General features: G+C 50.7%; 1 protein-coding gene across 1 annotated transcript; it reads left to right on the top strand.

Annotated features, from left to right (window-relative positions):
* Window positions 1–11079: 11079 nt before the first annotated feature.
* Window positions 11080–12042, top strand: LOC142005094 (olfactory receptor 52B2-like). Its single transcript, XM_074982787.1, has one exon. The coding sequence runs from the start codon at window positions 11080–11082 to the stop codon at window positions 12040–12042; it is 963 nt and encodes a 320-aa protein (XP_074838888.1).
* The last annotated feature ends 6571 nt before the right edge of the window (window positions 12043–18613 follow it).

Genomic DNA, 18613 nt, shown 5'->3' with positions numbered 1-18613 from the left:
CTGCAGTGTGGGTGGCAGGGTAAGAATTATTCCCCACCCCTGAGAGAGTCTCACAGCTTCTCCTGGAGCATCTGGCACTGGCCACTGCTGGGCCGGGTAGACCTTGTTCTGACCCACTCAAGGGAGGGGGTGCATGTTTCCCAGACAGGGGCAAAGCTGACGTGCTGCACGGCTCCTGTGTCCTGGGAGCTCCGATTTTTCATCCTCAATGGAGCTGGCCCCTTCCAATGGCTTTTCTAGCACCCTCTCTGGGACGTGCCTCGGCCCTGATTTCCTTGCCCTTGTGCCACTCCTTCCCCAGGGCTGCAACTTGCCCCCCGCATTCCCTCAGTCCCCAGCCCCACATCACTTCTTCCCTGTGGGTCCTGTGCTGGTAACACCCCACTCCTCCAAGGTCCTGCCCATCATCACTTCGCCCTGCCCCTCCTCCTGTTGTGAAAGTGACAGGGCCATGGTCCTTGCCCCACTGGTCCAGAGAAACCGTCAGCCCTGTACATCAGCAGCCACCTTGGACATGTGTGCCTTGAGCAAACGGACTGAGCTGAATGACACTTTCCCGTCCCTTCACTCCCACCTGTCCAGGATTCTCACTGGGACTGTCCCAGCCGTGTCCCAGGTGTGCTGGGGCCCTCATGGCTTCTGTCAGCCGAGGCCCAAGTCAGAGAATTCCTCCTCTCACCACAGACTTGACTGGCAGCAATGGCGCCGTCCCCAGGGCAGAAGCTCCCTCTGGCCTTTGTGACTCTGCCCCCATGGTGGTCTGGCACGTCGGTCACAGGGCCCTGAGGTGCTGGCACGCGTCCATCTGCCAGGGGCTGCTAGAACAGAAGGTCAAACCGCACCGAGGGGGACAGTACGGGAACTTGTTGGTCAGGGTACTAGGGGGCCGTGTTTGCTCCACAGGTCCTACAGAAACCGAGCTTAGGCATGGGAAGCTCTCCATGGCACTGGTATCTACCCTGTGTGTGTTATGTGCCTCCTGGTGCCCTGGCTTCATGTCCTTCCAGCCTCCTGCCACTGGAGTCCCAGTTTGCCTCAGGCCTGTCCGGGACTCTGACCTTCCAGTATCTCACCTGGCATGAGGTACAAACCTGCCCCTGACCTGCTTCCACTCCCCAACCTGGTTTCTCCCTCACAGAGTTGTTGGCCTTTGAGAGAATCGTAAGTGTCCCTTAGAGGACAGGTGCACACACACGAGCATCACAGAGTCATAGGGTCCTACCGCTGGAAGGGGCCTCAGGAGGTCATCTAGTCCAGCCCCCTGCTCCAAGCAGGATCAACCCCAACTAAGTCATCCTAGCCAGGACCTTGTCCAGCTGGGACTTAAAAACCTCCAGGGATGGAGAATCCACCACCACTCTAGGCAACGCATCCAGTGCTTCACACCCGCCTGGTGAAGTAATTCTTCCTACTATCTAACCTACACCTCTCCCTCTTCAACTTCAGGCCTTTACTCCTTGTTCTGCTGTCTGACACCACCATCCTGGAAGAGTCAAACACGAGCAACGCCGAGCCCATTATCACTCACCAACCACTTTGTTGGACTGGTTGTGTGGTTCGGATGTCTGATCCACGCCTCCCAGTACAGATTCTGTTTTCTGAACTGAAGGAAGGACGTAGACGTGCAGGGGTCAGAGGAAGCGACAAAGGGAAAGATCCTGACCTGTGTGTGCGGCTGGGGGGTGGCAGAATAGTCCCACTGTAAGGCAGAGGCAAACAGCCGGGAATGGCCAGTGCGTGCGAGTTGGTGGCGAAGGAGACTGTAAGATTCTCTGTCCAGGTGAAAGAAGAGACGAATTAGCAGGTGGCCCTGGCGCAGCACCTGTGACTGGTGCAGAGTCAGAGACACGCTACCCCCGGGGTGGTGATCCTAGGGTGGGGCGGACGTGAGCGTGAGGCACACAGCCACAGGGCAGCACCCTGAGGGAAAGGCTGTGTGTCTAGGAATGACTCCGGTCCCGATGACGTATGGCAGAGAACGGGAGGCAGGCGACAGCGGGCAAGAGGCTGGCCAGAAGAAGACACTCTGGAGGCTGGATTAAGCTAATTCCTGGAGGTGCCAGGGGACGAGGGGCGTCACATGCGGTTACGCTGCCTGGCGTGTCTGTGCTGGGCAGAGAAATTCTCTGACTTGGCCCCTGTCCCACAGAACCAATCAGGGCCCCTGGGATGCTGACAGGACAATCCCAGTGAGAATCCCGGATGCGTGGGGACTGCAGGGAACCTCAACAGCCATCCAGTCCAGTCCCTGGGCTCCAGGAAAACACTGCACAATGTGGCTGCTGATTTAAAGGGGCTTGGAGGTGGCTGCAGGGGCACCACACTGCATTGGCAAAGGCCACAACCCCATCACTTTTAATAGGGTGGGTGTGGGGGGCTTTTCCATCTCATTTTCCACCAGCCGTGAGGGGGAATGATGGGGGGAGAGAGAATGGGGGGTGGAGGCATGGGAGACAGAGAGACGGGCAGCACAGGAGCGAAGGGCAGGGGAAGAGTGGCCTCCTGGGAAGGGGTGCTGCAAGGCTGAGGGCTCAGGAAGATGGATTAGTGGTGGTGGGGAGCAGGACATAGTTCATGCACTGGTGCCTCCACCATTTTGAGGGAACTTCTGCCACTATTTGGACGAGCAGCTTGAGCCATCCAGGACTTGGTGTTTCACAGCTGCCAAGCACCCCCTGCTCCAGTGCAAGTGAATGGAGCTCTGAGTGCTCGGCTCCTCCGGAAATCAGGGATCAGGCATGTACCTGGGTGGGTGCTAGAAGAGACACTCCAAGCAGCAGGGAGCTGTTGAAAGGGACGGTGAAACATCAGCACTCACAGGGCGCAGGAGCCGTGCAGCACATCAGATACCTACACAAAAGGACAAGCCCTTTTTTGATTTTTGCTAAGATTTTGGCCACAATGAAATCCTGCAGCAGTGAGTTCCACACTCTGATTATTTGTTTCAAGGGGAGAATTTGTGGACCAGCCTTTCTTGCCAGCTTTTATTTTCCTTGCATGTCCATTGTTACTCGTTATGGAGCAGAAGCGCCTGATTTATCTTCTCTCAGGAATAACCCATCTTCATTGTACACATCTAGGCTACGTCTACACGTGAAGCCTACATCGAAGTAGCCTATTTCGATGTGGCGACATCGAAATAGGCTATTTCGATGAATAACGTCTACACGTCCTCCGGGGCTGGCAACGTCGATGTTGAACATCGACGTTGGGCAGCACCACATCGAAATAGGCCCTGCGAGGGAACGTCTAGACGCCAAAGTAGCACACATCGAAATAAGGGTGCCAGGCACAGCTGCAGACAGGGTCACGGGGCGGACTCAACGCAAGCCGCTCCCTTAAAGGGCCCCTCCCAGACACAGTTGCACTAAACAACACAAGATCCACAGAGCCGACAACTGGTTGCAGACCCTGTGCATGCAGCATGGATCCCCAGCTGCAGCAGCAGCAGCCAAAAGCCCTGGGCTAAGGGCTGCTGCACACGCTGACCATAGATCCCCGCAGGGGCTGGAGAGAGAGCGTCTCTCAACCCCTCAGCTGATGGACGCCATGGCGGACCCCACTATTTCGATGCTGCGGGATGCGCAACGACTACACGTGCCCTACTTCGACGTTCAACTTCGAAGTAGGGCGCTATTCCCATCCCCTCATGGGGTTAGCGGCTTCAACGTCTTACCGCCTAACGGCGATGTTAACATCGAAATAGCGCCCAACACGTGTAGCCGTGACAGGCGCTATTTCAAAGTTAGTGCCGCTACTTCGCAGTAGCCGGCACGTGTAGATGCAGCTCTAGAGAGACAGGGCAGGGAAGGAAACATATTTACTTGACCAACTTCTGTAGGTGAGACAGGCAAGGTTTTGAGTCACATGGTTCAATTCTTCAGGGCAGGGAAATACTCACACAGCTCAATACCAGAGGGAACATAAAGTCCAAGGGAAAAAGTTGTTCTATTTTAAGAATTGAGAACAGCTCAGCAAACTTGCCTCGAAAAAATATTCCCTCCCCCTCCTCATCTCTTGAACACGGAGGGACAGCCAGGGTACGGTGACACATGAGACATGCATGACCACCACATAACAATGACCCTCACGCTTTGTTATCCTCAGTTTGTCTCTTGTCTCCGTTCAGCAGCAATCCTGGGTGTGATGCTCATTCACTACCTTCCATGGGATGCTGTTTTTTAAAGTTGTCGCTGAGGTATCCTCGGGATTGAGCCAGGCTGGACAATTGGCCGTGGCTAACGGAGGCAGAATGAGGATGGCCTCCTTGAATGGCCACTACCAAGACACACGGCCTGCAGCAATAACCTCCACAGAACAGTGCCTGGATCCCCATCTCTCTGCTCAGCTCTGACATGCCCATTCCATCGGCAATGGCTGTGAATCTGGAGAAATGAAGAGTTTCCTGCAGACTCCTCACGTGCAAATCTTCAGCAGTAAATATTCTGGAAGACTTGGGTGTGGTGTGGTAAGTTGCCAGGTCTGAAATCAGAGAAATGACAAGATAAAACAGGGGAGAGGAAAGGGTTAATTCTCTGCTCATTTTCCCCACCTGCGCCAGTCCCACAGGCCAGGTCCCTGGGGCTCCCTGCTGGCTCTGAGCCCCGCCTGGGATTCCCAGGGCAGCCGTATAAACATCCCTGAATCTCAGCCCCGCTCAGCGCGGATTCCCCACCCCCTGCAGCTCCCGACCGAGTCCCAGGCAGCGATTGCTCATCCCCGGCTGGGGCAGGAGCCTGGTGAGTCCTTGGCAGGGAAGGAATCTGTTCGGGGCGGCCGCACACACCCGACACCGAGGCAGTGTTGGAAGTGGCTGAGCTAGACTGGGGCTGCCTCACTCTGACTGCAGGGGCAGGACGGCAGCCCCCGGCACTGAGCCAATGCCCCCGGCCCTGCGCTGAGGGGCCATGTCAGGACGGGGCACTGTGGGATTTTATGCCTAGATTATGATCCATTCCCATAGAAATTACCGGGGCTCCTGTTGAATCTGTGGTACTAGGCTGGGCCGTTCCTTTGAAATCTCCTCCCGGCCTGTCAGCTTCTAACCCTCAGCTCATCTCGCCTTCACGTCGGCAAAGCTTCCATCAAAGTCACTACGGGGCTTGGGGCCAGGGCCATTCCACTTGGCAGACATCAGCAGGTTTCCAGCAGCCGGGCTGTGACTGTCCATACGTCTGTCCCCAGGGGCGGCTGATTCTCAGGCCTGCATTGACATCCATGGTCCGCCTGTTTTGTGCAGACGTGTTTCCCCAGGCTGAATACAGCACACTGGAAAGTCACCTGGGTAGCTGTATGCTTCTTATTTACCTTCCAGTCTTCAAGGCTTCAGCACTGCAGTGGGGCTGGGGCTGACTGGATAACTAAAGGCACCTTCCCTGCCTGGTGCCATCCGCCCTCGGTGCCTGGCTGGTCCCAGCTCTCCTGTACCTGGTGCTGAATGCTCCTGAGGGAACCTGGTGAGGGGAAGGGACCCTGGACGTGAGCAGGTCGCACGTCCCCAGATTTCTGGCAGGCTTCACACCGGAATGGGGCCCCAGCAGCATTTTCACACTGCGTTGGACCGACAGGGCAGGAGCTGCCTCCAGCCACGGGTGGGAGAAGTGGGGAAAGGGACGATTTCTCTCACGTCTCCCCACAGCTCATCTCTTCTCGTTCCCACACCCCATTGTGCCTGGGACAGCTCGTCCCTGCCTGATCACACGGCATCCAAATGCAGCCAACACCTGCAGCCGATCGCTGCCCACCAACATAACCCAGCTGCTCCGGCCAGCCCACTGTAGAGCAGGCAGGAAGGGGTTAAGCCGTAGGGATGCATTTCACATCCGGGCTCAGGGTACCTGACCACAGGGGCTGCAGCAAACCTGGCCAGGGAGGTGGCTGAGCAGGGGAGGGGGTCTGTGCTAGGAACACGCCCAGGGTCTCCGGTGGCGGCACCCGGCTGGGGGCTGGGAGGTGCAGAGAGCGCTGGGCGGAGTGTCCCCCCTACTTTCTGCTGTCTGTGTGGGGATGAATTGTGCTGTGTGCCCAGCATGGGTGGGAGGGGCTCAGGGGTGGGACTGGGGGGAGGACTGCGGCTGGGGGTGCAGGCTGTGGGCTGCAGACGGGGATGAGGGGTTCGTGTGGAGGCTACCCCAAGGCTACGGCAGGTGGAGAGGACTCCCCCCAGCCCTTCCCTGCTGCAGCAGCTCTGGGACTGGGACCAGGGAAGAGAAGCAGTCCCAGGGCTGGGCCATCTGTTCCCATTGTCTGTCTGCTGCGGCCCTGTATGCCCCAGGCTCCCCTCCCTCGCCCTCTGCCCCTTCTGGGCCCTGCGCCTCTCCCCTGGCCAGGCCCCCTGGCTGCACAGCTGAGTGGCTCTCCCCATCAGGTGCCTGGCCCCGGGTGGGTCCATGGGCAGGATGGAAATTGCTTCCAGACACCAGTGGAGGAGGGGGGAGGTTTCCCTGTGCCAGCGCTGTGCAGAGCTGTGGCACTTACAGGTCTCAGCCCCTCCTGGGCAACTCCCCAAGTCTGAGACTTTTCAGCTTCCCCAGGAGCTGGCTGAGCCAGAGGCAGGGCAGTAAGGAAGGGGTCTGCCTGCCAGGGCACTGAATGCTCTGCCCACGGGCCGGGTGCCAGAGCAATGGGAGCTGGATGTTCCCAGCTCGGTGTGATGTGGAGGAGCAGCAGGACTGGGTGACATAGGGGGTGAGAGAGAAGAGGAGGAAAAGGACAGTGAGAAGGGGCCAATGACTGGGGGACCCAATGAAGGGCTGCAGTGTGGTCACTCTGCCCGGCTCCTGCCTCACCTCCCCAGCCACTGCAGCTCACACAGTTCCCAGAAGGACTGTCAATAAATGGGATGGGGGCAGGGCCCTGCTCTGCAAGAGCTGCCATGAACTGGGAGCTGTTCTAAGAGCAGCCCAGGGAGCAGCTTGGAAACAAGTCGCACTCAATTCGAGCTTCTCATCCACAGTACTCCCCAGATCTTTTTCTGCACATCTTCTGTTTGGCCAGTTGGTTTCCAGCTTGTAGCAGTGATGAGGATTCTCTTTTTGAAACACAGTGGTTGCTGGACCTGTGCAGAGAACCTGAAAATGGTTTCTGACGTCCATCTGCACCAGGGATTACCAGAGTTCTCTCCTTTTTTTTTCCCCTGGGGAACACGTGCTCCCAATTTTCCTCCATGTTCTGCACTGCTCCCTTATGCTTCAGCATGCTGCACCTGCAGAGCCAAATGCTGACTTCTATCCAGAAAATCTTAATTTTCCTGGATGCAATGCAAGGTCATGACTTGGGGCTCTACTCTTTCAACCTTCTCCTCCAGTGTGGAGACCCCCTTGCACTTCGTACAAATACAGTTGTTCCTTTCCTCTGGGAGAAAGACAAACAAGGCGCATACTTTGCAAGTAACAAGAGCGGATCTCTCATTAGCCACGTTGTCCACCTTCAAGGAGCATCGTCAGATATATTTAATGCTCACATAAGCCTGAAAGTCACATAAACTCTCTGGGGACTGTCCCGGGTAAATTCCCCAACAAACGTCTTCTGTTTCCTGTCCTTGGTTTGCCACTTATGCAGTTCCTGACCGGCTGCTTTTCATGTTAGATCAGTGAAACTGCGCCCACTCGCAGGGCTGGATTTTTCACATGCCTGAGCAATGTGGTTACCCTACAGACTGCAGTGTAGACTGCCCCTCGCTTGAGATTGGCCTGAATATTTTGGTTCCAATCCTTCAAAAATTACACTTTTTTCATCAGTGGGAGTTGACCCATGATTTTACTTGTGTGCTTGTGCTTTGGTCAGGTCAAGGCCTCAGCGCCTGAAGGAACCGGGAGGAGGTATCTTGCCAAAGAATGAAGCACGTTTTGCTCTCATGCCATGAGGAACTGAAAGTGACTCCACAGTAGTGACTGTGAAACCAGGGTAAGGGATAGAAGAATCAGTCACGTGGCTGTTTTAACTGCCTTCATGCTCACCATGTGAGCTCAGAAAATGGCTGTAGCAAATGTGGAGGTGCCATTCTTCTGTGGAGATGGACGAGAGGAGGTGCACGTCTTGCTTACCCAGGGCCAGAACCATCCAACCATCATCCTTCTGTAGGACTGGAGACATTGTGTAGCAAGAGAGAGTTTCTGGATTTATGGTCCAACCTGACAGGCAGCTGGCACACAAGGAAGTGTTTTACGGTAGCTCTGATGTAGTCTTTTATGCTGCACTTCATCTTCTTCACTGTGATATTGTTATCATATGATTACGATAAAGTCATAACACAGGTTTTAGAAGATGAGTCATGTGAGGTGTCATTGGAGAAGTTTTGATTTGCTGAACAAGATTATCCTGTTTGTATCTATGCACCATTTTGGGAACTAAAGTTGTATGTGTAATTTGATTCTGGTCACACCTGGGCAATGCCCACTAGGCTAGATGTTTCAGTCTGGACAGCTGGTTAGCACGGTTCTGTTCAAGACAAAGAAACAAAAGGCTTTGGGAGAAACTTATCTTCCACCTGGTGAGCCTCCCTGAGAATGCACAACTCCCAGTGGAGCTTTGAAATGTGAATCCTGCCATACGCTAAAGCTCTATAAGACATGGAGAGCCTTCATCTTATTTTTTTCATGGCCCCTGTCATGGCTCCTTCCCCACTCTAGCAAGATAAATGAAGAAGTGGGGGCCAGCAAAAGTACCTCCAAAACCTCATCTACCAGGTTTTCATACAAACTTCCCCTCAAAAATCCTAAAAACCCTTTTGGGGTTAAAATTTTGGGGATAAAATTCGCTGGCACCACCCAAGTAATAATAAGGAAACCAGGGAGAGACGACTTGGGAAATCTCAGCCCAAAAGTAAAAACCAGGACGCAAACATTAACCAAAACCAGCTTAATAAAAAGAAAAAGAGAGAACTTTTATTCTTCCAACACTATTGGTGCTGCGAGCCTCATGGCTAGATGGAAGAGTCACAAAGTAAAACACATGGGGAGTCTCCACCCTGGGCCAAGAACTTTGTTACAAGGAGAGTAAAAGAACATTTCTGAAAAGTGCCCAGATATCAGACCCCACTTCCCAAACCATAAAACAATAAAGCCGAACGGATCTAGCTAAACTCTACCTACTTACAGAAGATTGGAGGGGCTGTTCTTGGAGAGAGAGATTCTGTGTCTCTCTCCCTCATGGTTGGAAAAAGAAAAAGGAAGAGAGAAGAGAAGAGGGAGGAGCCAAAATTCAATTCTTACCTACATTCCTAGAGGCCAACCCCACCTGGCTAAGGAGGTTAACCCTTTTACTCCCAGGCTGCTGGCTAACCCTCATGATCATGAAACGCCCCCCAAATCACAGACAGTGCTGCACAGGCTTTGGCCACACTGGTTGTGATTTCTACCTGGAGGTCTGAGATAAGACATAGAAAATAAGCTTGCAACCCAAAAGAAAAACCTACCCTTTTGTCTGCCCCTCCCTGAGGCAGCACAGAAAAACCTACCCTTCTGTCTGCCCCACCTTGAGGCAGCACAAAAACAAAAGAACAAAAACAAAGAGCAAAAAAGAAGAGAAAAAAAAATTGCAAAGCTTGCAGCACAAAAGAAAAACCTGCGTCCTTTTGAAAATCCTGGGTTCTCAACACCACTGCCACCATGTCATGGCTTCTTCCCCAGTCTAGCAAGATAAATGCAGAAGTGGGGGCCAGCAAAAGTACCTGCAAAACCATATTTACCAGGTTTTGGTATAAACTTCCCCTCAAAAATCCTAAAAAAACTTACATTTTGGGGATAAAATTCGCTGGCACCACCCAAGTAATAATAAGGAAACCAGGGAAAAACTACTTGGGAAATCTCAGCCCAAAAGTAAAAACCGGGACACAAACCTTAACCAATACCAGGTTAATAAAAATTAAAAAAAACAACTTTTACTGTTACAACAATATTCGTGTTGCAAACCTCATAACTAGATGAAAAAGTCAGAGAGTAAAACACATGGGGAGTCTCCACCACGGGCCTAAAACTTAGGTACAAGAAAAGTGAAAGAACATTTCCAAAAAGTGCACAGACATCAAATCCCACTTCCCAAACCATAAATCAAGAAAGCCTAACGGATCTATCTAAACTTTCCCCTACTTACAGAAGATTGGAGGGCTTGTTCTTGGACAAAGATATTCTGTGTCTCTTTCCCTCATGGCTGGAAAAAGAAAAAGAAACAAAGAACAGAAAAAGAAAAAACCAAAATTTAATTCTTACCTACATTCCTATAGGCCAACCCCACCTGGCTAAGGAGGTTAACCCTTTTACTCCCAGTCTGCTGGCTAACCCACATAATCATGAGAGCCCCCCAGACAAAAAGACTGCTGCAAACAACAGATGGTCAAAGACCAAACTGGGGGCAAGTGCTTGATCAAGGCTAAAGCAATTTCTAGCCTCTGCATGAAAACCGTGGGGATTCCAAGACATAAAGAAAGTGCAGCTTGTGTCTTGAAAATCAGCAGGAGGGCTTGTACCATTAGCCAGGGTGAGAATTTCCTTGCTAAGTTTTCTGTTTTGATCTATTTCCTCTCACTTATGATCATTTAAAATCTATGTTTTCTAGTTTGTGTACTCGTTTTTGCTTTCTCTCAATGACTGAGTTGCATTGGAGCCCAAGGGAAAATCATAGCTCAGGGGAAAAGTCACTGTATACTCCTCTCCAAAGGCAGGGAGGGAGGGAATTCTATGGCCCGATGCTGTATGGTTCTCAATGGCACATAAGGCGGTAACATTTTTGGTTTATCCTCCAGCAGGGTTGTGAGTCTGGGAAGCTTGGAATTAATTTGGCTGCGGTCTCCAGGGGCTCATATAATGGCAAAAAGTTGTGTCCATACCTGTGCAAATGCTGGTGAATTAGTAAGACCAGGAGCATGTCTGTACCTTGTTCCAGAAACACACGGTGGGGGGGGACATGCTGGTGGGTCAGAGGGCTCGGTGGCATCTCACTTCCCAGGTGGCCTCCCAGAGGCAGCCTTCACTCTGTCACCAAATGCATTCCAGTCCTAGCTCACACTTGAGTTCTCACTGATTTTCACTTTTGCTGTTAGCTCCTGGAAATGGCATAAAAAGCTCCAAGGGATGGTACACGATGCCGGCCAACAATCAGACCTATTTTGCCCCTGTAAGCTTCATCCTGACCGGCATCGAAGGTACAGAGGAGTCGAACATCTGGATGGCCATCCCCTTCTGTCTGATGTACATTGCAGCACTTTCTGGCAACTCTCTCCTGCTATTCATCATCGGGACAGAACGAAGCCTCCATGAGCCCATGTACCTTTTCCTCTCCATGCTGGCCACAGCTGATCTACTGCTATCGACCACCACAGTGCCCAAGATGCTGGATCTCTTCTGGTTCAGAGCAGGGGGAATTTCTTTTGCTGCCTGCCTCACCCAGTTGTTTTTCATCCATTTCAGTTTCATTGCCGAGTCGGCCATCCTGGTGGCCATGGCATTTGACCGGTATGTTGCCATCTGCAACCCCCTGAGATACAGCACTGTGCTAACCAAGGCTGTGATTGGGAAGATGGGGCTGGCCATTGTCACAAGAAGTTTCTGTGTTGTTTTCCCTGTTGTCTTGCTGGCGAAGAGACTGAAGTTCTGTAGGACCAACCTCCTGCCACACACCTACTGTGAGCAGAGGGGCATCGCCCGGCTGGCCTGCGACAACACCACAGCCAGCACGGTGTTAGGCATCGTCATGGCTATGTTAGTATTTCTGTTGGATGCTGCACTCATTGCTATGTCTTATGTGCTGATCCTCAGGGCCGTCTTCCGGCTCCCATCCAGCAACGCCCGGCTCAAAGCTCTGCGCACCTGCAGCTCCCACATCTCTGTCATACTGATGTTCTACCCACCCTCCCTTTTCTCCTCTTTTGCATACAGTTTAGGGCACATCCTCCCTGGTTATATTCTCAACCTCCTGGCCCATCTCCACCTGCTCCTTCCTCCCATGTTAAACCCCATTATTTATGGGGTGACAACAAAAGCGGTGCTGAATAGGGTGATCAAGGTGTTTTATCGATGCTGCGGCAGAAGCTGCCTGCTGAGCTAAAGGAGGCAACAAAAATATTTTGACACTTAAAAATTAAAGCCAGATGTTCATTTGCACTGTAGGGGTTTGTACCTTTGGGCTTCTAAAGTGTAAGCTTGAAACCGTGTCTCTGTCACCAATAAAAGTAATTTCCCCATCCACTGTAAGTCTCTGATCTCCTGAGACTGACATGGCTACAATGACGCTGCTCCGGAAGACGCAACTGAGAGCTGCCGGAGGGGTACAAACATTAAATCCATGTGCCTCTGAAGCTTAGGAAGGGGGAAAGGGTCCAAAGAACAATTCCAGAAACTCTGGGCCTTACCGTGGCTGTGAGTAGTCAGACTGCCTCAAAGATGGTACAGGTTGAACCCCTATCGTCCTGCTCTCTCAGCCGGTAACACGCACGATTTCGCATCATTTTAGTTAGCAGGATGGCCACGTTCCAAGGGTGGGGCCAACTTTCCTGCGGTTGCACAGTTCTTCACAGCCACCTGTCCTGGCTGTCAGTGTTCTGAGCTGTTGTTTAGCTGTGATTTACCCCCAAAATGCATTGTAAGAGCCCAGCAAGCAGTGAAAGCTTTGGTAATGTGCAAGACAAAATTGACCTCCAATGGTGCAGCAAATTTTCTCCTTCAACACTGGTCAGGTCGTTAGGGTGCCAGACTTGGGAGGTTCAACCTGTAATTAAAACCATATCTCATAGTAATGCTTCCCTTCGGCTCCTACCAAAAATTATGTTGCATCTTATCACCTCAGTGAAATGAGTGCAAACAGGGCCTGACGTGTGAAAGTGGAAAGTGTGGTGCACCACCTGATCAATTCACAAATAAGAAAAGTACGGAGGTAATTCTTCTGCTTTATTCCAAACAGCCAGGAGATGTGGAACAGGAAGGGAAATGTTTACCAATAGTTTGTCTCTACTGGGGACTGAGAAATGTTTCTTTGTTTTTCAGACATTCAACAGGCCTACTGGCACCAGCAGGGTTGCACTAGTCCAACAAAAATTGTGTTGTGAGTTCTGTGCTGGTTTTGTGTTATTGCTGTTATTTGGGTGGCTATTATACAAGGGTGTTTATCACACACACCTTTAGGGAACATGATGGGCCTCAGGGGAAGCTCCTACCCCCAGGGTGAGCCTTCCCGGGAACTCCCCACAGAGCCTGTAAATAACAGCAGCTGTGAGTCTACGGGGCAGGTGATGAAATCCCAGAACTCTGGGCGCCATGTTAGGAAATCGGTGTTTTTCCACACGCTGGTCTGAGACCCAAGACTGGAAACAAAGCGTTCCTGCCCTGCGCTGAAGCTATAAAAGGGAGGGACTCAGCTCCTCACTTCCTCTTCACGGCCCACACAAGAGCACTCCTGGAACGAGCTGAGAAAAAAGGCTTAACTGGGGGAAAGGGCTGGACCCAACTGAAGGGATCTCAGCCTGTCTGTGGGAACCTGAGAAACCCAAACCGCAAATCAGCTGCAGCTCGTGCCTGGCCATTCTTCCAGTTTCCTGGTATCAGCAGTCAGGGTGAGAACCTGCTAATTCATAATCCATCTAACTGGGGCCTTACGCTCACTGTGCCTCTTGGTGGGTTTGCCCGTGAACCTGATTCTCTCTGTTTGCTAGACCAGAAAATCAACCGTTAGCAGCGAATGAACGTGGTTGTAGTTTAACTTAAACCGTGTGTCTTTGCATGGAATATCGAGGGCAGGATCCCAGCCTGGTCACACACCTGGGGCTAATCCTCTGCACGCGGAGGGAGAGGCAAAGCCGGTGACAAGTTCCTCTGGGTCGGTGCTTTGAGCAGGGCCGGGCAGGGCAGTCGCGGTTCCTAGGCAGGGAGCGGGAGCTTTTCCTTTCTTGGTTACCACCAGAGCTGCTCAGAGACTCTGTGTGTAACTGCAGCTGGGCGTGTCCCTGCCTGAGCCAACACAAAAGAGGACTGGAATTTTGGTCCTGTGGCAGCTCAGGGGTCTTCTTAGCCTCTGTTTGGTACCAAAGAATTCAGACTGAACTGGGAGATTTATCTCACAATTGGTTTCTCCTTGTGAGTATTTCAGTTTTCCTCTTTTTGTAAAATAGACCTGCCACTGGTCCTTGTTTTCTGTTATTCCAGGAGCTGTGCTCATCTCATACATCCCATCAACAACAAGATGTCTTGTGGCACCTGATAGACTAACAGATATTTTGGAGCATGAGCTTTCCTGGGCAAAGACCTGTTCTGTGGCTTATCCTTATCCTCCAAAATCTCTGTTAGTCTATAAGGTGCCACAAGACTTCTTGTTTTTCTCAAAGCTACAGACCAACACGGCTCCCTCTGCAATACTTATCCCATGAACAGCGATTTCATTGGAGATCAAAAGGACTCTCTGAATTAATTTCCATTCAGATGAGACTTTCCCTTTCTTCTATTGCTTCGTCTTAGGAATCAGGAATTCTTTGGGCTCTGTTATTTTCAGTTTGGAAGCAGTTCTTTTCCATGCAAGGGAATGACAACAAAACAGCCCAAGATGAGCAATAAAGCCCAGCCAGGCAGTAGAAGCGCAGAGCTCCATTTCCTGTGGGCAGTGAGGACTAGCAATGGGAGGAATAACTGGAAAATATATGGCAAAGGTTATAATCTTAGCTGAGAATAGCTGAAGGAAGGGTGAGGACGAGGGTGCAGCTGGCACTAGATGATGGATGGAAAAGGTAACACAGCACAGTGACAATGAAGTAATCAGATTTAGAAAAGATGAAGACCTGCTCCAGCATGTGCCAAGTCTGAAAGAACATCACTGCTTGTCCAGCCCCAGGGGAAAGAGAAAAAGTTCAGTAGTTCATTGCAAAACATGCAGAATAAGGAGGAACACACGGATCTCCCATTAAGAACGTAGAGGGTCAGATCCAAGGTCCATATACCGCAGTGTCCTTTCTTCTGACAGTGGACAGTGCTCGGTGACCGAGAAGGAATAAATAGAACAGGTGATCATCAAGGGTTCAGCTACACTAGGAAGGAACTTCAAAGCCAACTTTGAAGTTGGGCTCAACATTGAAGTAGCCAGCAGAGAGTCTACAAACATTTTTTCCCTGACTTCAAAATTAACTTCAAAGTAGGGAGCCCAAGTTTCAAGTCTTTACTACATTCCAAGTTCAAAGTAGGTCTTGTCTAGATGCTCTACTTCAAAGTCGCTTACAAAGTTACTTTGAAGTTATTTTTGTAGTGTAGAAATGACCCAAGTGATCCATTTCCTCTCACCCATTCCCAGCTCCTAGCCATTATCCGTGAATCAATCCAGATTATTTGCAATCTGTGCATGCACTCCAGTATTCACCACATGTGTTGATTGCTTGTAGAATTATTCCACCAATACAATGCTCTTTCTTCTGTGTGTGTGTGTGTGTGTGTGTGTGTGTGTGTGTGTGTGTGTTTGTGTTTTCTAGATTTCTATTTGCACTTCTCTCAGTGATCCTTTTCCGCTCGTGGGGAAGCCATAGCTGGATCAGGTGCATTGTAAGTCAGTGGTTATAGCAGCAGGCGATAAGGACTTATCAACAAGTGATACAGGGAAAAACAAGCAGGTGATTGCAGATTTACGGGCTCTGATACCTTTGCGTTAACATCACGGCTCGGCTACTTCTCTTTAAACATGTATATATTTTCTTGTTCTTAGTATTTGGAGACATAACAGCCTCTCTCTCACACAAACGCACACGCTCACTCTCTTTCTCTCTATTTTATCGCCTTTTGTTGCTCCCTCCTGTTTCCTCTGGGTCTATTTTCATTTTTATTTCTCTCTTGAGGAATTTTCCTTTTTATCACACTTTATTTCTTCGTATGTGGTTAGATGTCAACATCAGTTGTGCTCACGTACACGAGAGGAGGCTCGTGCAACTTATCCTGCTGTAAGTGAAATGAGCAAGAAGCTGAGACAGACGCACAGACAAACAGACAGACAGACACCCTGAAAGACAGACAAACTAACACAAACGTATATACATGACGGAGGACAGCTGGACAGACTTTCATACAAACCACAGGCTGTTGAGTCTTTTGGTGTATTTCACAGGGGGGATGTCTATACAGGTTGAATCTTTCTTGGCCGGCACCTACGGGAACTGTCCAGTGCCGAATGAGAGAATTTGCCAGACCACGGCAGGTCAATATTGTCTAGCACGTTACCAACACTTCCTCTGCTTACGGGGCTCTTGGAAGACACACGGGGTAAATTACAGCTAAATGACAGCACAGAGCACCGAGAGCCAGGACTGGTGGCTGGAAGGAAATGGATGGGACCACAGGAAACCCGGCTACAACCACGACAAGGGGTCGTCCAGCTCCATAAAATCACGCCGGGTGATGGATTTTGCTGACTGAGAGAGTTTGGGATTATAGAGGTTCGACCTGCACTTCACCTGGGCCATGAAATTCCCAGCTCCAGTTGACCCAAAGGCAACATGAGCACCTGGGCTAAAAATAGCAGTGTAGCCTTGGCAGCACAGGCGACATGCCCAAGCACAAGCCAATCTGAGAGCTCAGATAGGCACACAGTGCCTGTCCCACACTGCCGCTTGTGCTGCCCTGTTCTCACCGCTGCTATTGTCAACCCCTCGTTTGCTCCTCTGCCCAACCTGGGAACTTAATCTCCCGGCTGCAGGGTTAGTGGGTAACTCAAAATAGCTTCCGCTGCCCAGTGGGGGATTTTTTATATGTCTTCTCCATTTGGAGAGATGACAGGACCACGACGAAGCTATTTCCAATGCCCGTGTTTGAACTCGGAATAGCTCTCGTTTGCCAGCCAACGATTTCTGAGTTTTGTCTTCTCCAAGTCTCACTGCGGCAGAGATACCAGAAAGATGTGTGGGAATCCCAGCCCCACCGTGGGATTTCAAGTGCAGCAGAGGTTGAGGGAGAGAGAAGGGAGACGGGTGTAATTCACTGGGTTCCTGTGCTCTTGTTCTGACCACATTGGAAGCTCAGCATGTGTCTTCCTTTGATTCTTGACAACTTCGTTGTTGCAGTGGAGAGAAGCTGTGATGTGAGGTTTCTGCCAGTACAGCTGACAGCACAGCCTGACCGTGCGCGCTCCACCAGTACTTCATGGTTTTCTTTTTCCAGATACGCACTATGGCGAAAGCAGAAGGAAGAAATCAAACAGTTATTGTGGAATTCATCCTCTTGGGATTTGGGAATGGCCCTGAGCTGCAGCCCCTTCTCTTCCTGCTGTTTCTGGTGACCTACATTGCAACTGTGGCTGGGAATGGCCTCATCATTGCGCTAGTTGTGTCTGATCGGCACCTTCACACCCCCTGTACTACTTACTAGGGAACTTGTCCTTTCTGGAGACCATTTACACCTCCACCTTACTGCCCAGGCTGCTGGCCAGTCTCCTGACTAGGGACACACCCATTCCTGTAAAGGCTTGTATTGTGCAATTGTGTTTCTTTGGTTGCTTGTCCACTGTAGATATTGTGCTGCTGGCGGTCATGTCTTACGACCGGTATTTAGCGATATGCCATCCCCTGCGTTACCCTGCTCTGATGAACGGCCGGGTGTGTGGCCAGCTAGCGGCAGGGTCCTGGATAATCAGCCCTGGGTTCTCCATAATAGGAAACTCTTGTGGGAAATGCCATTCTGTGGTTCCAAAGAAATTGACCATTTCTTTTGTGATTATGAACCCATCATAAAGCTGTCCTGTGAGGACACCCGCACTGTGGAACTGCTGACATCTGTTATTGCTGCCATAGGGTCACTTGTACCCTTGCTGCTGACTCTGGCGTTCTACAGTTGTACCATCGCTGCCATCCTGAGAATCCCATCCACCACCGGGAGGCAAAAGGCCTTTTCCACCTGCTCCTCTCACCTCATTGTGCTGACCGTTTTCTATGTGTGCCTGATCAGTGTCTATGTGGTTCCAACAGCCAACACGCCCAAGGCCCTACACAAAACGTTCTCTGTCTTCTACATAGTCCTGACTCCCCTGATCAACCCTGTCATCTACTGCCTCAGGAACAAGGAGGTCCAACAGTCCCTGCGGAAAGGGATTCGTAAAGTGGTTGCTTTCAGAAACCAATTGTCATGAGTGAACGTTTGGAATGGGGTAAAACCAGGGAGGGGGGTTCTCTGTAGGGGTTCTCTGTTGCTGTTTCAATATTTTGGAATTTGCTTTTTCCATATTTTTTTTTTCAGTTTCTGCCTCAGGGGGAAAAGGACAATTCGCATCCTTGATAACAGCTTTACCCCCTTTTCTGTCTTTCTCTCTCTCTTTCTTTCTTTCTTTTACGATGCTACATTTCTCCATTTGATCTGCAATGCACTATACACACATTTCTTCATAAAATACTTGCTCCAGTAATAGATATTCCCCATGCAAATTACAATATTTTTCATGCTACACGTGCAGCCAAAGCACTCTGCTTCAGTCACATGTGAAATTGTGTCTAAATTGAACAAGGAGCTTTACATCTTTTCTGTTATTCTGGGCTCTTTCACTCCCGCTGTTGGCACTGATATTCATCCTCTGGTCAGGACCTTCTGTCACACATCCACTTCTCAAAAGGAGGTGAAAAATGCTACATCCTAACAAGTGGAGAGCTTGGACTGGGTATTATACTTTG

Source organism: Carettochelys insculpta, chromosome 32 (assembly GCF_033958435.1).
Source record: "Carettochelys insculpta isolate YL-2023 chromosome 32, ASM3395843v1, whole genome shotgun sequence".
Taxonomy (NCBI): Eukaryota; Metazoa; Chordata; order Testudines; family Carettochelyidae; genus Carettochelys; species Carettochelys insculpta.
This window is presented reverse-complemented; position numbering and strand designations above follow the sequence as displayed.

Bases quoted from the DNA above. Each gene is read 5' to 3' on its own strand.
- LOC142005094 (XM_074982787.1), top strand. From the start codon at position 11,080: ATGCCGGCCAACAATCAGACCTATTTTGCCCCTGTAAGCTTCATCCTG.